General features: G+C 28.5%; 1 protein-coding gene across 2 annotated transcripts in view; it reads right to left on the bottom strand.

The window, feature by feature from the left end:
• Positions 1-1,763: 1,763 nt before the first annotated feature.
• The window catches only part of LOC123298081 (zinc finger protein 2-like), a 90,209-nt gene continuing 68,453 nt past the window's right edge, over positions 1,764-23,519 (bottom strand). The window contains exon 4 of one of the 2 annotated variants that reach the window (XM_044879982.1): positions 1,764-3,410. In XM_044879982.1, coding sequence (XP_044735917.1) covers positions 1,796-3,410 — 1,615 coding nt within the window. In that variant the 3' untranslated portion in view covers positions 1,764-1,795. Of the gene's footprint in view, positions 3,411-10,105; positions 11,436-23,519 lie in introns of those variants that run through there. The other variant, XM_044879984.1, reaches the window with a different exon arrangement.

Below are 23,519 nucleotides of genomic sequence, written 5' to 3'. Positions count from 1 at the left end.
AACGCGTTCCCAATCAGTAAACTAACATTTTGATTTATACATCTCTACCTTAATTTTGTCTCTTAAAATTTTATCAGTATAGATATGTTAAATATTATAATCAAGTGATAAATTGAATTTTCACATTAGCCTCACATATTGCTAGCGCAGAGCAAAATTTTTTAAGCTTAATCTCACACACACAATCGCATACCTGTTGTTATGTACATGGGTGTATTCGTGAAGTGGTCTCGTTGGCCACGTTATAGGTTTTTTGTTAGTATTTTTTACATTTCTTTTTGCGGTTTCTAAATTAAATTTAACTTTTACTCACAAAAATAAATAATAATTAAAATACTTAAAAAAGTATTTTAAGATAAAACCATTTATTTTTAAAAAAGAAAAATTTTGTTTCATGGTTTCTGTTGTAATTGGGAAATATAACGATTTTGTTTTATTGCTTTAATCGCTTCATCTACCTTTGAAAAGCTAAGGAACTATACAAAATATACAGAGTAGTTGTATCGCTCCAAAGTTAAGGTTTATATTCGTTCAAAATATTTAATTTGCTTGAGTTATTTAAGTATAAGCCAAATATTCTTACAATATCAATTAATAACATCATACTAAAAAGTTATCTTTCAAAGTTTTTGTAACCACTTTTATTATATATGGGGGAAAGTGCTATATAATGATCCCTCGATATTTTAAGTGAACCGTTAAAGCTATCTAGTATATTTATCGAGAGATGGCTTCCACGAGATCAAATTAATCGTTCAATAGAGACTTAGCGATGTATAAGCTATTTTGTGTTTCGTAGCAAAAATATTAATTTTACTGCTTATGATTGGTGTATGATAAGACAATGTATGGTTGTTTTACTCTTGGCTTCTGTTGACTTTTAATAATATTATAAAACATTTTGATAGGCATCTAATAAATTGAAAGATCAGTTTTTATGACGATGTCCAAATATGTCGTTGTGGATAAAATGATTCCCTTTATATACGTTAAAATGATCCCTATTTTGTGTGTAAAATTATAATAGGTAAAATGTATTGTAAAAGAACAATTCATATTTTATCTGAACTGTTTGGTAAAAAAAAAATGCAATGGGATCATGTTATCCACCTATACTTACAAGGTCAGTAAAACGATCCCCTTTTGAGAAATATTGAATAGTTCTAAACATTTGAACAAATCAAAAGAAATTGGCATACCAATATTGCAACACTTGAATAAAGAAACCAAAAATGTTTCGAAGTTATACATATATCGAATAGTTTGGCTATAAATCACATTTTTATAATTTTCAGAGATTATAATATTCATAAAATTTTATGCCAGGTTAAACTAAAAATTTTGTTGTATTATTGTGTTTTGTTTATCATAAAACAAACTCTTAAAAGAAGAAGAAATGAATTTCTCTATAAGAGAAAAAAAATTGGTATAATAAATTTATAAAATACAAAGTGTATAGAAGAAATATCTGCATACTGCATTTTCGTAAAGTCTTTAAAATTACTTATATCTAATTCAAAATAAATCTTCTCTTAAAGTCATACTTGCAGAAAGTTTATTTCTTCTGAATATACAAGAGTTACTTAACTCAATGTCACCATAAAATAAGTGAATTATAATAAATTTTGATGGAAACATTACGAAATGACTTTATTATTTTATTACAGTCTACATTAAATTAATTAATACTTAAGTGTAATTAATAATGAATGTTTATATGCAAAAAATTTTACTTCAATTTTAAAAAACTAGTAGTAGAGCATTGGAAAGTAACTATAATTAATATAGTTTAAAATTATTCCATTATGTTGCTCATAATAGTGTTTCGACTACAACTTTTTAAATGAATACTAAGAACACCTTTTGCAACAAATCCTTTATGACACAAATGACAAATATATGGCCGTTGTCCGGTATGATATCGTTCATGTATAACAAGTGTTGAACGTTGCGAAAAACATTTACCACAAACATCACACACATACGGTTTTTCACCGCTATGCACACGTAAATGTAACGTTAAATTACATTTTTTGGCAAAACCTTTGCTACATACATCACAAGTGTATGGTTTGTAACCAGTATGTATTCGACGATGGAATTTTAAATGTTCATTACTTGACAATCGTTTACCGCATATATCACATAACACGGTATTCTCTCCAGTATGTCCACGCATATGTAACATAAGACTTTTTGCATGTGCAAAACGTTTACAACATATGACACATTCATTAATAATTGGTTCATCACGATAACTTTCTGGATGTAAATTACGTTTATGTGCTGTTAAATATCGTGTATATGCAAATGGTTTTTCACATATATCACAAACAAATGGTTTTGCACCAGTGTGAAAGTTTTTATGCTCTTCATACCAACTTTGTATAAAGAAACCTTTATTACAAATTTCACATTTGTATTTATAATCTGCTGAATGCCGTTGTAAATGAACTTTTAACGCATTCTGATAAATTGTTTCATAATCACATAAATCACATTTGAGTGCAGGTTCACTGGTATGTGTACGTGAATGAGCTGAAAAATCGTATGCACGTTTAAAACTTGTATCACATATGTCACAATGAAAATGTTCATCCACATGGCTTTCTGAATGTTTCTTTAAATCTTTATCAGTATCAAATACTAGTCCACATATTTGACATTGTAATACGTTATCAAGTAACATTCCAGATGGTCGACTACCATCCATTGAAATATCTTGTTCTTCTTTAATTGGATCATTTTTATGTATGGCATAATGAGAAATTAATGCATCTTTTGATGCCAAATCAGCTAAGCATATTAAACAAGACCATTTTGATTTGGTTGCTTTTGTTGATGAAGATGATTTTGTACTCTTATTGAATGGTTTACGTTTCTTACCAGAAGATGGCAGTAGATCATAACCGTAATTAAATGGATTTTGATATCCGCCATCTTCATCATCATCGAATTCTTCTTCTTTAATTTTTACATCATCTAGTAACATATCGTCTTTATTTTTATCCTTATCCTTATCCTTATCTTTGTCTTTATCTTTATCTTTTTTCGTTTTACTTTTCGATTTTTTAGTTTTTGCAGCTGGTACATATTCTTCATCATCTTCATCATCATATTCCTCGGCTTCCGAATTTAACTTTTTCACGTTAACTTTTTTTGGAGTATTTTTTTTTCGACTTGATTTTGTTTTTGATGTTGAATTTTTTCGTATCTTACCACCTGATGTTAATTTTAATTTTGCTAATGTTAAATCATCATCATCGTCCTCAGATTCGAAATGATTTTTTAATTTGTTTATCGCATTTTCTAGTTTCTTCTTTAATGGCAATTCTAGAATAGTTACAATAGGTTCAAAGTCACCAGGATCCTGTTTTATTTTTATATTCTTGAAGTTTCCGTACATATTTCTGAAATAAGAATATTTCCATGAATTATTACATTTGATTTGATTTTTAAAATTGTTTAAATATTTTTAATTTTTGCTTGCTAAAGAATTGGTAGTTGATAAAATATAATTTGAAAAAAGGTAACAACAGTTAAAACATCAAATTTTTCAAAAATATATTTACGTTTTTATTGGAAAAACGACATAGTTATCATACAATTATTTAATTATAAAATTAATAAATATTATTATAAAATGAGTTAAATTTTTCTCTATGAGCTAAGAGGCATTTGTTTATCCAATGGCCCTAAACGGTATCCAATGGTATGCTTATTGCAGCCATGAAAATAGAAATTTTATATTATTCACACCAAATTTAATTTATTCAAGTCTCTTCATAAAAATTTGCTTATGAAACTGATTTTCAATCATTAGTAAAAAATTATTCGAGAAATTTTTAACTGAAAATTTCACGTTTATACGAAGAAATTACAATCATTGTTTATTGTTTTTATTCTTCTTAATATTATTAGATAATAAAAACTGTTGGAATTAAAAACTGCGGTTCAATACAATTGAGAAGTTACGTAAAAATCAATCATTTCATACTTTTTCAATTATTTAGCTTATACAAATTTTATTTTAGAAATGTGTGGCTTAGCATTGGCGTATCTCGATGAATCTTTGCATTCTCTTAAGATTACTGCCTTTAAATTATATTTTGAAATCAGTTTATCTGTAAAAAGAAGTCATTTAGACGCATTACAATGAATATGAACTTCCAGGTCCTTGCATTAGATGCCCAATATTTTACTTAAAGTTTTCCATGGAATTTCACTGAAGAACTTCCCTCCATGACCGCATGCCTCTAATTTCCTTCATTTTTCAATTTTTCTAGTATTATGACAATAATCATTCATAAAAGAATGAATAAAGATTTATTCTCTATAATTTCCTTCAATTTCTGAAATAATTTAATGGAGAACTTGATCACTCTGGTCTTGACGATTAGTTCTAGATTATTTATGTACTATTTGAAGACAAAATTTTCTCTAGATGAGTTGAAATAGTTCTGTTGCTGATAAATTGGAAAATACTGAAAATCTTGTATTTAATAAATCACAAAAGTGGTTTATGTGTTTTAACATGAGTTTTTAATAATTTTTTTAATGTAAACACTTTTAAACAAATATTACATGTATACGAAGGATGTTTTTCATGACGTTCTTCATGTTTAAGCAAAGTAATTTTCTGTGTAAAACATTGTCCACAATCTTTACATTGGTACTGTTTAACACCATTATGCGTTTTCATATGATTCAATAAATATGTTTTCTTTAAAAAACTTTTAAAACATGTTGAACATTTAAACGGTTTCACTTTAGTATGTAACTGTTTATGTCGTTTTAAGTACGATACGGTTACTTGTTTCCCACAAATATCGCACACTTCACAAATCCCTTCATGACGTGAAGTAATATGATAACGTAAATATGTTGAGCGTGTCGTTGAGTACGTACAATATTCACATCGATAAATCTTCTCAATATATTCAGGATCATGTTTACGACGATGTATTAAATATGATGAATGGTAAGGGTAAGATTTATCACAAACATCACATGTATACTTTTTTGTATTTATATGCACTGCTATATGACGATCGTAGTCATTTTTTGTGTTATATTTTTTTGGGCAATGCTCACATTTATAAGTTTGATCTTGAGTATGTAAACGTTTGATGTGTATATCTAAATTTGATTTAAACGTTGTATGATAATCACAATATGAACATTTATGTTTCGCATCGATATGTGTTGAATTATGTTTTTTTAATTCACCTTTACGTTTAAAATTTTTATTGCATATCGTACATACAAATGGTCGATCTGATGTATGTGTTACAATATGACTACGTAACATACATTGTTCACTGAACACTTTGGTACATATTGTACATGGATATTTTAATTCAGCTATTTCATGCTTTTTTGCATGTCTTTTTAGTGTATGAATTGTTTTAAACGTACTATCACAATTTTTACATTTATAAGAATTGTTGTCCAATTTTTCGTAGAATGATTCATCAAATTTTATGTCCTTTTTTGTTTGTCGGTTTATTTTATTATGTCTGAAAATATAAAAAGAAATTTTCAAAATTTAAGAGTGTCTTTTAGTATAAAGTAGTTAATTTTAGAAAATAAATAAAAATAATTTCACTTTATTCCCGTAATTATAAACAAATTCACTTGAAATTTATAAAATGTACGAAGAAGGTGAGTGCACTGTAAAATTGTTTCCTAGAATCTAAAGCGTTCTAGCGCTGATTGATTTTAATCGTTGAGGAATATAATAATTTTCTTTACTTTTCGCAATCCAATTTTTCACTCATAACTTTTATTTGATTTACCCTTTCATTTATTGTCTAACAAATAATTTCTCAAAAATAAAATATTGCTGAAGTTTATTGTTTTCTTGACTATTATTTTAGCAGTTATGAATCTATTATAAGATAGAGAGATGTGAATCTCTCAAGGATGCAATGAAGATTGCAAATTTAGCTAAATTTCTCTCTTTTAATTTTCAAGTTGGATGCAAGATGAGACATAGTTGCAAGAAAACCCCACACAAGATGAAATGATCTAATATTAGTGTGACCGTAAAATGCAAAGAGCTGCGCTAGTGATACTGTTTCACCAAAGGCTACGGCTCGTCAGCGCAAAATTTTTTTATTTATATTCACTAATTATTTTTAGTCAAGAAACAACATTGCGCCCATCTGCATTTAAGGACGCCTTGAAAAATAGGTACAATTCAGAAAACTTTAAAGTTACATATTTTGCATCTGAAAAATCTTTCTCAAGAATGAATTGGTGGCGTATTGATTTTCGAAAACTTTTCGTGAAGTAGTCTTGCAATTATTTGGTCTTCATTGTTGCCACTTATATATCTTAAATTCGCAGTGACAATGAAACTACTACGTCTGTTTCGCTTTACAGTTAGGCAGTTTTTAGCAGCTGATTGCAATTCTTGCCAGTGGCCTCCTTACACCACACATTGCGTCATCTTGTGAGCTCAAATTGCGTCCGAGTATAGTATTTACAGAAAATTTTTACGATAGCTGTCTGTATTCGGTTCAAATACTTTACTTCTAAGAACTTATTTTCACAAAGATTTATTTTTTATGCAAATAGGTTTATTAATATTGAATTGTTTAAAAATAAAACAAAAATCGATTGTAGTCCAATAATTTATTAGTATTATTTTTCCAAATTTTCACACAAAATATGCAAGTCAATTCGTAGATTTAATTATGTTTGGTCATATGACGCTTCAATAATGTTCCAGTTATAAACGATTTGGCACATAACGTGCATTTAAAAGGTTTATTATCGGTATGGATACGATAATGTACCGTCAACGAACTACGTTGTGTAAACATTTTCCCGCATTGTTCACATTTATATGGTTTTAAATTCGAATGTGTCACCATATGTTGTTGTAAATATCGACTGATTGAGAATTTCTTATCACAAATCGTACATTGAAAATCCTTTTCTTCTAAATGTAAACGCATATGTTCTTGTAAATAGATCGGTGTAAATGATTTTCCGCAGACAGTGCATACCACGCGCGATAGATGATTATGGATATTGTGGCTACGTAAACATTGACGCGACGTAAATACTTTCGTACAATTGCTACAAGGATATGATCTTTTCACTTCAGTTGTATTATTGACGGAATGTTTTTCTTTAATATGTACTTGTAAATTATGTGAATACAAGTATGTTTTATCACATTTTGGGCATGCGTATTTTTTATCGGAATGTATTAATAAGTGATTTTTATAATCATTATTTAAATAAAAACCTTTTTTACACAATTTACAGTGATATTTGTAAATTTTTAAATGGACACGTTCTACGTGCATTGTTAAATTTGTACGATGTTTGGTTTTATAATTGCATTCTGTACACTTAAAAATACGATCTTCTTCTAAATCTTCCGAAATCTTATCACGATTTGTCATAATTTTTAATCTGAAATAAAAAGTATAAATATTCAGTTTGATAAGCTGTCCATTTTTCCATTTTTCACCAAACAATCTACTTTGTAAAGAAATATATGTTTTTAGTTTAACTTTCCAAGTTCTTTATTTTTATTCGAAAGATGAAAAAAAATAAAATTTTTGATGCATGATTATCCAAAGTATTCACTTTAAAAAATCGTTAAAAGTAACTTGTCCCACGTTGGGCGCCAATTTATAACTTAAATTTAAGTATAAGAAAAAAATAAATAAATTTGTATTTTAATGAAACTTTAAGGGTCTCTTAAAATTATCAACAATTAATGTACACGCATTAAGAAGTAGTAATAATCTTTTAGAAAAGGGTGTCCAAACTTGTGGCTTATCAGGACCACTTTAGGGAAAAATTTTGCATTCTGGACTGCACTTGAATAATTGAGATACAAAATTTTATTTAATCGTTTATTACGCTTTGAGCATGTTAAGTATAGCCATATGCTGATTATTGCACTAAAATAAAGCCCAAAAGCAGTAAAAGCCTTAAGGACTTATGTCCAGTTAGAATTTTCAAAGAATCGATTTTCTTTTTTGCATTTCCGGAATTTACATATATTTATTTAAGTATATTCTCTGAAAATTTCAAGTTGATTCCAGAAATATTCACAAAGATAAACACATCAAAAAAGTCTTTCTCACTTTTTTGACAATTGATTTCTCTTTTCTTCATTTATCTTCGGCTATATTTCTTTTAGATTCGTCAATTTAATTGTTTTAAAATGAAACGAGCAATCGGTGTAAATAAATTAATAATCTATGTAAATCTCTCCTAATCAGGATTAAAAACAACTTCAGAAAAAAATAAAAAAAGATTTAAGTTAAATGATGTATATTATTTTTATGATTAGTCAACAATGATTTACTAACAAAACTTTTATCACAAAATGTACATTTATAGGGTCGATCGCCTGTATGATATCGTTGATGTATCACTAAACTTGAACGTTGCGTATACGTTTTAGGGCAATGTAAACATTTATACGGTTTTGAACCAGAATGAGTACGTTCATGGCACACTAACGTACTCCGTTTACTAAATGTTTTATTACAATGCGAACATTGTATTAATTTAATACCAGCATGTAACAATAAATGATCGTCCAAACTTTGTTTCGAACGTAAATTTTTTCCACATACATCACACACAAAACTATTATCACTCGTTGTATGCGTTAATATATGTCGTTTCCAGCTACGCTTATGCAAATATGTTCTATCACAAAAATCACATGAGAATTTTTTATTTTTTGTTATATTTGCATGAACATTGGAATGTTGTTGCAATTTTTCAACAGTTTCAAATGATTTTAAACATATGTTACAACTGTATTCGTACGTATGATTACGTGTATGATGTAATTCTAATTCTTTTTTCGTATGAAATCCTTTGTTACATACTGTACAATGTACTATGTAATTTTTAAAATGTCGTTTACGATGTATTTGCATTAATAATTTTCGTTTAAATGATTTTAAACATATATCACATTTAAAGTTATATTCTTTAATATGTGTTTGCATATGAATACGTTCACTTTTCTTATTTGCTAATATTTTAAAACAAATTTTACATTGATTTTTTAATCCAATTTGAGCTTGTGATTGTTTTGTTAATTGTTGATCATTTATCGATGCGTCTGGTGTAGGTAAACTATTTAAAGTATCTTGTATATGTCTGGAAAGAAAGGGAAAAATTGTTCATTCTATGTCTTCTTTTTAAAAATTTTTGTTAATAAGTTAATAATACCAGGTAGTCTTTAGTTAAGCAAAATAATTGGTACTTATTTAGAGTAAACTGAAATATAATTATTCATTAATTTACATTAATCATTATCAAGAATTATTATACCATGCATATATGTAATATGCAAGGTATACTAAGTTTAGTCCCAAGTTTGTAACGCTTAAAAATATTGATGCTACCAACAAAATTTTGGTATAGGTGTTCATAAAATCACCTAATTAGTCCAATTCCGGTTGTTTGTCTGTCTGTCTGTCGTTTGTCCGTCTATCAAGCTGAAATTTTTATAGCGTACTAGGGACGTAAAAAGTGAGGTCAAGTTCGTAAATGAGCAACATAGATCAATTGGATCTTGGGTCAGTAGGACCCATCTTGTAAACCGTTAGAGATAGAACAAAAGTTTAAATGTAAAAAATGTTCCTTGTAAAAAAATAAACAACTTTGTTTGAAACATTTTTTCGTAAACATCACTGTGAGAGCGCAAATTGTATTATTATGTGGGTATATCAACTATATGTGTGTGACAAATATGCATGTGTAATTTGTGACAGAGTAATCAACACTGTCTATACATGGTATTTCAACAATTAACTCAGTCAATTGTTTGTTTTCACTTGTTTTTATACTTTATTCACCCGGCATTATCTTTTGATGTGTAAGGTTCTTAACGTTTTTTTTTTTTTTTGATAATCTTAATATCTTAACGAATTTATTCCGATTTACCCTATTTGGAGGTACTAAATATTCAAGTATCATTTGGATTCAAAATCTCTGTTGCTACCTTTCCATGTAAAATAGGAGTAATAAAAATATAAGACATATTGATTTAAAAAATAATACTTTTTATTTTTCTTCAAATATGCTGTTGACATTTCAAATTATTATATAGTATAAAAAAATTATAATTAAAATCAAGTTATGTTGTAGCACTGGTATTCTTCATCAAAATACCATGCTTTTGTTTTTGATGTGTAACAAGTAAATTTCTACTAATAAAATGACTATCGCATAAATTACATTGATAGGGACGTTCGCCAGTATGTGAGCGCATATGTATAACTAAACTATGCCGTTGTGTAAATGATTTTAAACAATCCTTACATTGATACGGTTTCTCACCGGTATGTGTACGCTCGTGTATTTTTAACGTGTTACGTTTCACGAATTTCTTATCACACATACTACAATTAAATATTTTGTTCCCTAAATGGGTGTTCACATGATCACGTAATGAATCCTTCGAATTTAAATTTTTCCCACAAATATCACATAAGTGATGTTTCACAACAGTATCGTCAGATGAATGATTTATCCGATAATGTTTTTTATAACTTTTCACGCATAAATATATTTTATCACAAATTGTACAGTGATATTTATCGCGTTCATTTGATGATATATTATGTAATTGTAAATGTTTTGATAAATATGCGGCTGTAGCCAATTGTTTGTTGCATATAAAACATACATGTTCACCAATTTTATGTTGAGCATTAACATGGCTACCTAATTCAGCTTTAGAATGAAAGCCACGTTCACAATATTGACATTGTAATTTGTATACTGGAAAATGTCGTTTTTTATGATACGATAAACCTTCAACCGTTTTAAATGTTTTTAAACACATATCACATTCAAAATTACGTTCATCTTTATGGATTTGTTGATGATTTTTTAATAAATATGGAAAGATAAATTGTAAATTACATTGATCACATTTATAACGACGTTCTAAATGCTTCTTTTGATGATTACGTAATTGATTTGCTGTTTGAAATATTTCATTACACATGGAACATAAAAATGTTTTATCCTCATTTGCAGTTGATGATTCATGTTTATGCTTACGATGAAAACATAATGTATTCATTGTTTTGAACGTTTTTGAACAAATTTCGCATGTAAATGTACGCTCTTCAGAATGTATTTTTTTATGATTATTTAATAAATATGGAAATATAAATGATAAGTTACATTCCTTGCATTTAAATTTTGGTTCTATATGTTTTTTCTGATGATTACGTAATTTATTACGTGATGTAAATTTTTCATCACATGTGGTACATTCATATTTTGATGTTTTGTCTTTCGATGTACTTTTAACATCATCATCGTCATCATCATCATCATCATCATCATCCTCTTCTTTGACATCATTTTCGTGAGACCAAAACGGTTCATCTTTGATATCCGGATCCGTCAATGTGCCCGATATATTTCTGAAAAGAACAAACAAAATATGGTACTGTATTTGTACAGTGGCAATTTATTTTTGAAGTAAAAAGTAAAAAAAAAATATAAAAACTATTTCGTACATAATTTCATTCAATATCTAGATATTTATAATCGCAATACGATTCCGATTTTATCACAGCTGCACTCACATGATTTTGACGAAATATCATTTTATTGGTAGAAATTGATAAAAATATTCACCGAAGACGAATAGATATGAAATTCCCCTTTAAACTAATGATCCAATAGTAAAAAAAATACAAAATAGTGCACAAACAAAAAATATAGAAGAGTTTCCGTAATCTAAGCTACTTATAAACGGATGTCACTCAACCATTTTCAATCAAATTATATCGGAAACTGAAGAAACTATTGATCAATGGAACTATCAATGATCTAGATCAAATGTTTAATAAAATAGAATCAAATATAATATGGCATCTTTGAAACCTTCATCAAAAATTTGCAGAACTTAAATTCTTCGCTTACTTCTGTCGAAGTGTCGAAGTATACTCATTAAAGCGAAGTGAGATTACTGCTTTAAAATGCATTTTTCATATAAATACTTTTAATCTTTCAGCAGAATGACTCAACCCTAGGTAAAACAACTAGTGAAAGCTCTGCTTGGTCATTCGTAAAGAAGGCGAATAGGAACAACGATAAAACAGAGGTGGAGGAAACAAACGGCCGATAAAAACCGGTTAGAAATGCTTATTCAACATGAGATAAGCCTTCTGGGCAATCAGACCTTTATTAACGCCTTGCCACGTCGTCAATGGAAGTTTGATAACATAATTGACAAGTCAAGAATTCAAGTCATTAATTTTGCCAGCCTTCGTGTACTAAAACGAATTGTTTATCAAGTTAGACAATACTTTAAATCGAAGGAAGTATCGAATTTAAACGAAGGAAGTATCGAATCGCTTATCAAACGTATATTAAAACAAACAAGATCCCTTTTAAACCAATGTGACCCTGCCGTTTCTTACTTAACTAAACGTAGTTTTCTCTGAAAGAAAAACTTCATTCCACCCCGCAATGCGTAAATAAGTGAGTATTATAATATGTAGTTATTTGAAGATGAACTAAAATTATAATTCTTTTTTTCAATAACTTTATAAATTTCTTACATAAAACTAAAATGTTAAGTGTCTCAATTGATTATTCGATGCCAACTGTTCTCACAAATCCGTGTTAAGTATCGGTTCAACTTTAGGCACCAACAAAGAATGATGATTTTTTTTATGAGCATTTAAAAGATAACGACTCACAAAACCTGTATCACATAAATTACAAGTATACGGTCTTTCTCCAGTATGATATCGAACATGAATCGCTAAACTACTACTTTGCGTAAAACTTTTATCACACACTTTACACACATACGGTTTTTCTCCGGTATGCGTTCGTTGATGAATAATTAACGTATTCAATTTCACGAAACGTTTGCCGCATACATTACAACAACGTGATTTCACACCCATATGTAAATCCATATGTTCCCGTAAACTTTTTTTAGAATTTACTTTTTTACCACAAATATCACAAACAACAACTGTTTCACCCGAATGTAATTTTAAATGTCGTTTTAAATATAATTTCTCTTTAAATTTTTTTTCACATTTATCACATTGATAAACTTCACTTGAATTGCCGTCGTGGTGAGTTTTTAAATGCATTTTTAAAGAATAACTTGTTGTAAAAGATTTATTACATATTACGCAAACATGATCGTTTGCATTATGTTGTGAATTCATATGTCGCGCCAATTCTTGACGCGTATAAAATCCTTTTGAACATTGTACACATTTTACCGTGAACTTTTCAAAATGTCGTTTACGATGTGTTCTCATTAAAGAAATTGTACGAAATTTTTTCGTACATAAATCGCATTCAATGCTACGAGGTGTATTATTATGCACAATTAAATGATTTTTTAATTGATACTTATATTTAAACCTAAATGAGCATATTTCACAAATAAATGGTTTCGTTTTAGATGTTTCTTGTTTTGGTGGATTTAATTTAAAATTATTAATAAAATTATTATGATCTTCATCCACTTCTATTTTGACATTAAATAATCTGAAAGCAAAGAAAATAACTATAATTGTAAAAACAAAAACGAAAAATAAAACGAATGAAACAATTTTGTTCTATTCAAAAAAAAATTATGTATCATATTTATTTTAAAAATTATTTACATATTTTTACAATAATTTACAATATTTTATCAAAATTAAAATATTACATACAGTTAAATGTTTATCAATCATTTTTTAATCAAATAACTTTTAAAATAAGCGAAATTATCGATTAAGCGATACGCCTTTGGTGGTATCAAGAGATATCACTTATATACTTTATGGATTTATTTTCAAGTATGCAATAAGTTTATTTTTTGTTTTCTTGCAAATTTTTAACAATTATATTAATAAGTCAATAAAAAAATATTCATCACACTTTTGAAATGGGGACTCTCAAGTATTATGTAACGTTTTTTGATTATTTTTAGGCTCGCGTTCTCTATCGTCTTCTAACAATACTCTATAAAATGCTCCCTAATGCTCCCTCCTCTAGTCATAATATAACGAATTTTTTGAAATTGTTATAATTCTATATCTCTATGGCTTTTACGTAAATAAATAATATTTTATGTATAAAATTTTACGTAAATACTTGAATGTTCCCAAACTGTGTAAATTATTTCATATTTGCAATGATCGTAGATGTAATATAAAATATATCGCAAAAAAAACTTCTAATTTTCCTAGTAAGTGATTGCGGAGTTAACATTAAAAGATAGACGATATAGTTCCTTCTTTTCCGCACCGATTCTTGGCTGATTTTTTACGATTCTAGGTTCGCATACAATAATTGAGAAGTATAAAGTCGTAACCTAAAAGCATTGTTACTAAAAGGGCGGTGCGAAAAAAAAATATTTTGAATATATTTGGCAGATAAGAGCGATGCTATTCATCAAAAAGTACCAATGCTAAACACGTTTCCAGTAAAAAGTGCAAAAAGTACCATTTTTATTTCCTCCATGGAAACACGCTTACAACAAATCATCGCTCATTCATATGTGTATAATGCCGATTTATCAATAAAAGGACCAACGATAACAAAACTCAAACCCATTAACTTTTTGCAACCTTTTTGAAGACAGGCGTGTTTTGCGACAGTTGGATTTGGATAATAATAACAATCAAGTATGGATTTTTCAATTGTCGCAAAACACGTTTCCAGTCTTCAAAAAGTTTGCGAAAAGTTAAGTTATTATTTGAGTTTGAGTTTTGTTTTTCTGTTTAGTAGAAAACATTAGAGTAAAATAATGAAATTAAGTTATGCAAAATATCGGTTTACGTGAGTGCTAAATGCTTTTCTTTTTTTTCTTTTTTAGTGAGCTTTCGTATCGGCAAAACACAGTCATTAACTCCACCATCTCTTCACAACTGACAATGTCTAGGAGGACCAGAAGTGTATTACATACTTGTAACTATGTTTTTGATGGATATTAACTATAATTTTAAATTATTCGAGCAAAAATTGAATAAAGTCATTTTTAAGGCTATTATAAACCAATTCAATAATTATTCGACATATAAAAATTAATTCAAAATTTGAAAGATTTAACTGTACAAAACGGTGCGTGTATGTTTATTTTGTTAAGATGAAAATTTTTAAAGTAATCTTTACTTTATTATTAGATATTGTTTCATTCATGTTTTTCCCATAAATTTTTGTTGACATTATAAAGTACTCGATTACTTATCATAAAAACGCAATATAATTTCTTTTAAATTTCATACAAAGTAATCGATTGCTTATAATAAAAACGAAATGTAATTTAACATAACTTTTAAATTTCATACAAATAATCTATCAAAACAATTATTTTTATTTTTATTATAATTCAAGTTTTCCTTTAAAAAAAATCACATTTAAAATATTATTTTTTCATCATTTTTAATTACTCCTTTAAATAATTATATAAAAGTAAACTTTAATATTTTTTTTTAATTATAAAAAAATAGGATAAAACAATTGTTTATCAATATTTATGTTTATACAAAAGGCCTACTATCTATTCATTAATTTGTTCGAGTATTTCCTGGCAAAAAAGACTATTACTTCCATCATTAGCCATGGAAATGTTGGAAATGTTACATCCTACATAAATATATTTATCTGTAACGAAAGTAAGATATAGCATGTCTTGCTTAAGCGCACATGCAACTAAGATATCTCATATCATGTGCTCTATCTCTTTACGTTTTTACAAATTAAGTAATAAATTCATTATTCACTTTTTATTTCATAGTAAGATAAGATAGTACGAGCACCAAGGCAATTTTAGATTTAGGGTTGAAATTATTTGTACCATATTTTCAACTTTGATGATGTTCCCCACTACCGTTTTCATACATTCTTAATTAACAGAGGAGGTTTTTTTGTTTTCAATAATTTAGTAAGGTTTTAACTTTTATTTAATTTAATTTCCACCGACTAGTTTTGGAGAAATCTAAGAAAACATATCATCCATCTACGGTTTTACTATAAAACCAATGAATGTTAAATATGCCTATTTTGAAAATAGGCAAATTTTCAAAAATAGGCATATCTTTATTTAAAATTGCCTTGGTGTTCGTACATCTTTAAAGCAAGATGTTGGATTTCTTAGACCAGTGATATTGATGAGACAGAATATAAAAAATATTGAACCTAAGTTATTCAGGCGCAGTTGCTTGTTAAGTAGTTTTATCATGTTTATTTTTCGCATGTGAATTTAATAATGCCTTATTAACAAATGCCTTATTGCATATGGTACACTTATAGGGTCGTTCCCCGGTATGATACCTTGAATGAATGACTAAACTTGACCTTTGTACAAAACGTTTCCCACATATCCAACATTGATAGGGTTTCTCTCCCGTATGTTGTCGTTTATGTGTGTGTAATGTTTTCTTTGTGCTAAAATGTTTACCACATTCATCACACTTTACCTTGGTTGTACCCAAATGTAATTGTACATGATGATCTAAACTTTGTTTGGTTGTTAAAAATTTTCCACATATATCACAATGATAGCCCACATGACTACGAACGTGTTTCTTTAAATAAGCTTTCGTATTATACATTTTACCACAGATCTCACATGTATGAATCTGTGCGATGTACTCATCATCATGAAACGCTTGGAAATGAGATTTATAATTAAATTTATTTGCGAAATATTTATCACAAATGTTACAATATGCTGAGAATGCGGAATGAACTTCGTCAATATGATTTTGTAATTGAGTTAGCGTTGCATAGCCCTCTGTACAATGTGAACACTTAAAACCATTCGTTGCATGACGTTTTTTGTGACGATTTAATGTTTTCTTCGATGTATATCCCTTTCCACAAACATCACACGTATAATATTTACTGTTTAAATTATGTGCATTAATTTGATGTTGTCGTAATTCCCAACTATAACGGAATGTTTCACGACATACATCGCATAAATATCGTTTACGTATTTTATGAATTTTATAATGTTGTTGCCATTCGTCAATTGTTTTAAAAGCATGTTTACAACGAAGACATTTAAATGTGTTGTCATCTAACAAAATATATCCATCTTTATTCGAAGTAATTTCAGTCTCTTCTGTGCAATAATCATTTCCTTGTGTATGATCCTCTGTTTGATTTAATCCTGTTGGTTTTATTATCTCCTCATCCTTATCAGTTGCAATTTTCCTGGAATTCGAGATGGTTTTTGTTGATTACGAAATTTTTTTTTTAATGCGTTAGTATTCTGTTATATTTAAATATTATTTTCCAATTGTCGAATAATTTTTGAATATGGTGAAAAATTTTATTTCATTAGTTTAGATATCACGAGTATTTTTTTTCTTAAATAAATATTACATAAAAAAATTAAAAAAACTAAATCTAAGATGAATATTAATCAATTATTAGATAATAAGGTTTAATTGGCTGTTTTCATCAGAAGCAATCAATTAGTAATCAATTTGCGCGAACTAGAATTTTATATCACCAGTCTACATATTTGATTTATGGCAGCATTCATAACTGGCCATTTTGGTTATGCCATCTAGTGCTTAAAATTTAAAGTATAATAAGATTGCATTTTTATAATGATAGAAATAAATTATTGGAGTATATGTATCATATTATTTCTATACTGACAAACAAGAAAGTCATTATTGAATCATTTAGATGAAAATAAAATAAAGAATGATAATTTTTGCTCTTTGAGATTAAGCTAAAAAAAATTGGATAAAATTGAATAATCAAAAAATTATAGATGTTAAAACTGTGAAAAATCATGTTTCTATGTTGTTTTTAAGTTTCTTTTCACATTTTTAATTTCAAAAATATTAATTGTCATGCAATTTCTAGGCAAACAGTCAAAAATTCACTTCTCTTACACAACGGATGGTTCTAAAATAAATTAATGACGGTCAACCTGTCAAGCTCATGCTCTCAAGTTTCTAATATTGCGTTACGCTCAGTTCCTGTAGTTGTAAACCTTCACTTAATCTTTATTATGTATACTCTATGTCATTAAAAACGCTCGAATTAAAACATTCTAAGTGTTACTATTACAACATAACATATGATGAGTACGCTTAGAATGTTTTAACTGTTGTGATTTTTATGGAATCAAGTATATGTTAAGTACATGCCCTAATACTGTAATTCTTAAGAAATGTTCACATTTTATACATTATTAAATACAAATAAATCGATTAGTAATTGTAATTTTCTGGTGAAGATGGCCATTTTCTAAATAAAATATAAGCAAATAAATACTAAAAAAATTGTATATTAAACATCTCATATTATACAACTACATGCTCAATTAATATCAAATTGGTTCATTTGTATTGTTTATAATTTAAAATATTTTATCAATCAAAACTAAAAGGTAAGTCAAATTAAGTCAGTAATACATAATAATTGCAAATAAAATTCGTTTATGACTCGTGGTCTGTATTCGTTTTTGTCACTCACATGCTTTAAGCGTATGCAAGACTTGTTCTGTTTTACAGTCAGTGTAAATAGAAAATCATATTCTTATACAGTGGAACTTGGTTAAGTGGGACCTGGATAAGTGAGAAACCTCCATAACTAGAACATATCATGCAGAGGTCCCCACGCTTTAGAACTATATATGGAATTACATCTGTTAGTGGGACGAATCAAACCTCTATATATGAAATTCGTTCTTTCGATTTTATCGTCACCTCTATAACTGAGACATTGAATGAATTTTATATGCATTAACCTCTGTAATTCATTATTATTCTACCCGCAAATTCCACATTTAACTAATTTTGAGCCTTAATATCCTTCAGTTTTAGTTTTGCTTTACGTAATCATACGGATGTTGATTTGAAAAATGCCGAAACGAAGGCTGAAATCGTTATCATAGTACGTGAAAAACTGAAGTTAATATCCGTTTATGAAAGTGGGAATTCACGCGATGAAGTCTATGTCGAATTTGTTCAAATTACGCGCTCTAGTGACTTCACACTTAAGTTGGTAATAACCACGTTTTTCTGAAGAAACAATCAGTTATGAATAAACAAGAATGTTCAATATAAAATGTATAATTTTCACATTAATATGAATTAATTTTCTTAACATTTGTGTCACTGTTATTCCACATATTTTCATCAGAATTTAATGTGCCAAAATCTACTAAAATGCAATCACAATGTTCTGAAGGACAACTAAAACTAAAACCTGTAGGTTTATCAGAATATCCCCCTGAACAGTGTTTGCTAACGTGGGTCAAGAAACTTCGCAACTTTATGTAACATCAATGATATTGATAATAAGTTATTTTATTTAATAATCACATCTCTATAACTGAAATAACATGTATTCTGACCTTAATTAATGGAATCCTCTGTAAATGAGACAGATATTTATTTATACCTGGATATTTGAGACACTGGGTGAGTGGAATCTTCTATAGGTGAGACAAATTTGCAGATACCTTGATGTCTCGGTTAACCAAGTTTCTCTGTAATACTTTTATAGCACTATCTTTTTATACATACACTGAGTATATAATATAACATCTTTATGCACGCTTAAAGCGTTCGAACGTCCAAAAAGAATAAAGGCAACCGTCTCCAAATATATAGTTTACCATTATTGAGCATTTATTTTTGACATTATTAAAAAAATATAGGAGATTGATATTGTAATCAGAGTCTGGGTAATCGCCATTTTTAAAAAACAAGAAAATGTAACCACCGAATCAATATCAGCTTGCTTGATATCTCGTGACAAAATGCTGATTAGTGTTTAGAACTTTTAATAATACCCACGGATCTAGTAATTATAGTAGGGATGTAGTATAAAGTCCTACTTTAGACGAAGGTGGTGTATCACTCAGGGGGGAAGCAATGTGCCTATTTTTGATTCGCTGCGGCTCTCATTTGCGGCAAATTCAAATAGAACGATAATATTTCGTGTGTTTTAGATTTTAATATTTCTATATTCATGGTTTTAGATTGCCTCAAGCAATATGCATGCTTTTGATTGGCTGCAGCTGTTCGCACTCTCAATTGCGCCTAGTTAACAGCCAATAGAAAGTAGGCACAATGATACCCTGCCTCTTCCCTCTGAGTGAGACTCACCCTACTCGGTTATACTCCATCCCGTTTCAAATATTCCTATATCCATGATAATACCTCAATACGATTAAAAAGAATATGCTAATGATAAACGAACTTTAATGCATTATTTATAACAAGAATATTATAGTTTCAAACGTCAGTCGAATTATGTGAACTTTGCATATGGATTTTCAAATAATTTTTACTAATACATCCATGATTACAAATTCGACATTTATAAGGACGTTCACCAGTATGTGAACGCATATGAATTTTTAATGGACTACGTTGTGTAAATCCTTTGCCACACACTGAACAAACAAATGGCCGTTCTTTAGTATGAGTGCGTAAATGTTCCGTTAAATAAATTTTTTTCCGGAATTTCTTCTCACAAAATGTACAACTAAACGGTTTTTCACCAGTATGCGTGTACATATGATATTTTAACTTGTCAGCATAGCGGAATATTTGCCCACATTGATGACATGAAAAACCCTCGTGCGATTTAACATGTCGACAATATTCAGAACGTGTTTTATACCATTTACCGCACAATTCACATGTATGTATGGGAGCACTAACATCAGTATCATGAAATACACGGTAATGTACTTTGTAATTGGATTTGTTTGCGAATAATTTATTGCAAATATTACAAAATGCTGCTGGACCTGGATGATTTGTTTCTGTATGCATTTGTAGGTCATTTAGTGTGGCGAATCCTTCAGAGCATGACTGGCATTTAAATCCATTTGTAGCATGTTTCTTCTTGTGTCGATTTAATGATTTATTCGAAGTGTAACGATTGCCACATTCATCACATGTGAAATCTTGATCAGTTTGTTGTTTAATTTTTTCCTTCAAATTATGTACATCAATTTTATGTTTACGTAATTCTTTACGCAATTGAAATACTTCTTCACAAACATCACATTGAAATGTGTTGTTACTTTGTTTTTGTTTCTTATGCATTTTATTACAATGTTGTTGATATTCATCCTTTGTCTTGAATCCTAGTTTACATCGATTGCATTTAATTGTAGCTTTTTCATAATATTCGTCGTTTGTATTGTCATTATATAACTTCTCTTGTTCCCAATTTTCATTGTTTGCATAATTGTCTTCAATATCCTCTTTTTTTATTTTTATAAAATTATCATCCTCATCAAAATCTGATATTTCCTCTTTCTTAACAGATGAATATTCCCTGGAATTTGAGATGTATTTGTTTAAGTACTAAGGAGATAAAATGTATCAAATTTTTATGTGGCTTGAAGTAAACAATAAAATCAATTTCACGTCATCCAAAAGTGAAAATATTAATATTATAGCAAAACTAGGTTTATTGAGGTAAAAGTATAGAAAATACATTAACAGATTTTTATCAGTCGCTCAAAAGGGACTGTAAGACTGTAAGAAACCCTATGGTTTTGCAACGCGAGTTTGGTCTATTTACCCTAGTCCTGTGATTGAGCTGCGTATGCATACTTATGTTACTACAGTCAAATTTTTTCACATGGATTGAAAACTAGTAAAAATTAAAAAAAAGACGTTATATTTAAAAATTTTTTATGAAGATTTAAGAAACATGTCTTGGCAGTAATACAAAAAAAAAAAATTAGTAGATAACGGTCCGAATTTTTAGTTTGTTACAGTTAACAAAACCAATCAATTAAGAAAGTAATTAATTAATTAAAAATACACCAAATAACATAATCATGCTCATAATAGGTTATGTTATTTGGTGTTTTTTTTAATTAATTACTCTCTTAATTATCGATAAGCTATCCGAATTCGTTAAGGTAATACGAGCACTAAGGTAATTTTAGATTTAGGCCTGAAATTATTTGTACCTTATTTTCAACTTTGATGATAAATTTTGTTGTAACTTCATTAATGTAGACGAAAAATATGAATACAATTTTTCGATATCTGCCTTGGTTTTCGAAATATCGAAAGCTAAATAATTAAACAAAATTATCAATTTTTGATATTTTGAAAATTACTCCAGATATCGAAAAATTGTATGCTTACGTCTTATATTGTCAAGTTATAACATAATTCTGTCCCAAAATTGAAAATATATATTTTTTTAATTTGGGTCCTCACTACCGTGTTCATACATCCTTAATTAGTCGGGTTTTTTTAATTAACAACTAAATTTTTGCTTTCCGTTTAAAAAAAAATGCATCAATCTACAAAAAACTTGTATAAACTCGATTTCGATAATGTGTGTAGAATTTTAATAAAGTTGGTCGATAATTATTTTAATACGGATACTTTTAGCTCACCAACTATATGAAAATTTCTACACACATTATCGGAATCTTTTACACATGAACTTTTAGTAGATTGATTGCGTGTGTTTTAATATGAAATTTATTTTCAAATATAAATTAAAATTAGATGTTAAAATCTGTTGATAAATATAATTCGAAATATGTATATTCAATCGTATCTCTTATTTACAGTGATTCTCTTGAAATTAGAAAACTTTATTCCACCACGTAAAATAAACAAAGTCCGTGATTTAGTAAAAAAACTAAATCACACACACGGTTTTGTTTTTTGTTTGAGTCTTCCTTAGGCTTGTAACAATAACTTGAATAGTAAAGTTGCCAAAAACAATGATAAAAAAATGACATTGTTGACAATTTGAGTTATTACTTATTGTTAGAGCCAAAAGAAGTCTTAAATAAAGATGAAACGTTTTGACGTAGTGAATAACTATTTCTTATCTATTTCATTTTATTTTTACTTTAACGCTTTGCAAGTATTTGCTTCATGTAGAACAATATAAAGTAGTTAATGAGTATTTTTCAAAATCGTAATTGATTATTTCGATAAATAATGAGTAAAATGTACAGATATTTAAACATCGGTGGTATTATGCGAACTTTGCATATGAATTTTCAAATAATTTTTACTAATACATCCTTGATTGCAAATCGGACATTTATAAGGCCGTTCTCCAGTATGTGAACGCATGTGTAATTTAAGTGGGTTTCGCTGTGTAAAACCTTTATTACACACGGTACATACAAAAGGCCTTTCTTTCGTGTGTGTACGTTTATGCTCTTTTAAATAAATTCGAGTGCGAAATTTTTTCTCACAGTATGTACAATTATATGGTTTTTCTCCTGTATGTTTATACATATGCTCTTTTAATTTATCAGCATAACGGAAAGCTTGCCCACATTGATGGCATGAAAAACCTTCATGTGTCTTAATATGCCGACAATATTTCGAACGTGTTTTGTACCATTTTCCACATATCTGACATGTATGCACCGGGTAACTGGTTTCTGTATCGTGAGTTACACGATAATGTACTTTGTAATTTGAACTATTCGCAAACTGTTTGTTGCAAATATTACAAAATGCAGATGGCGGGGGATGTGATGTATTTGTATGTGATCT

This window comes from Chrysoperla carnea, chromosome 4 (assembly GCF_905475395.1).
Source record: "Chrysoperla carnea chromosome 4, inChrCarn1.1, whole genome shotgun sequence".
NCBI classification, from domain to species: Eukaryota; Metazoa; Arthropoda; class Insecta; order Neuroptera; family Chrysopidae; genus Chrysoperla; species Chrysoperla carnea.
Note: the sequence above shows the minus strand (reverse complement) of the source record. Positions and strands in the feature narration are given on the sequence as shown.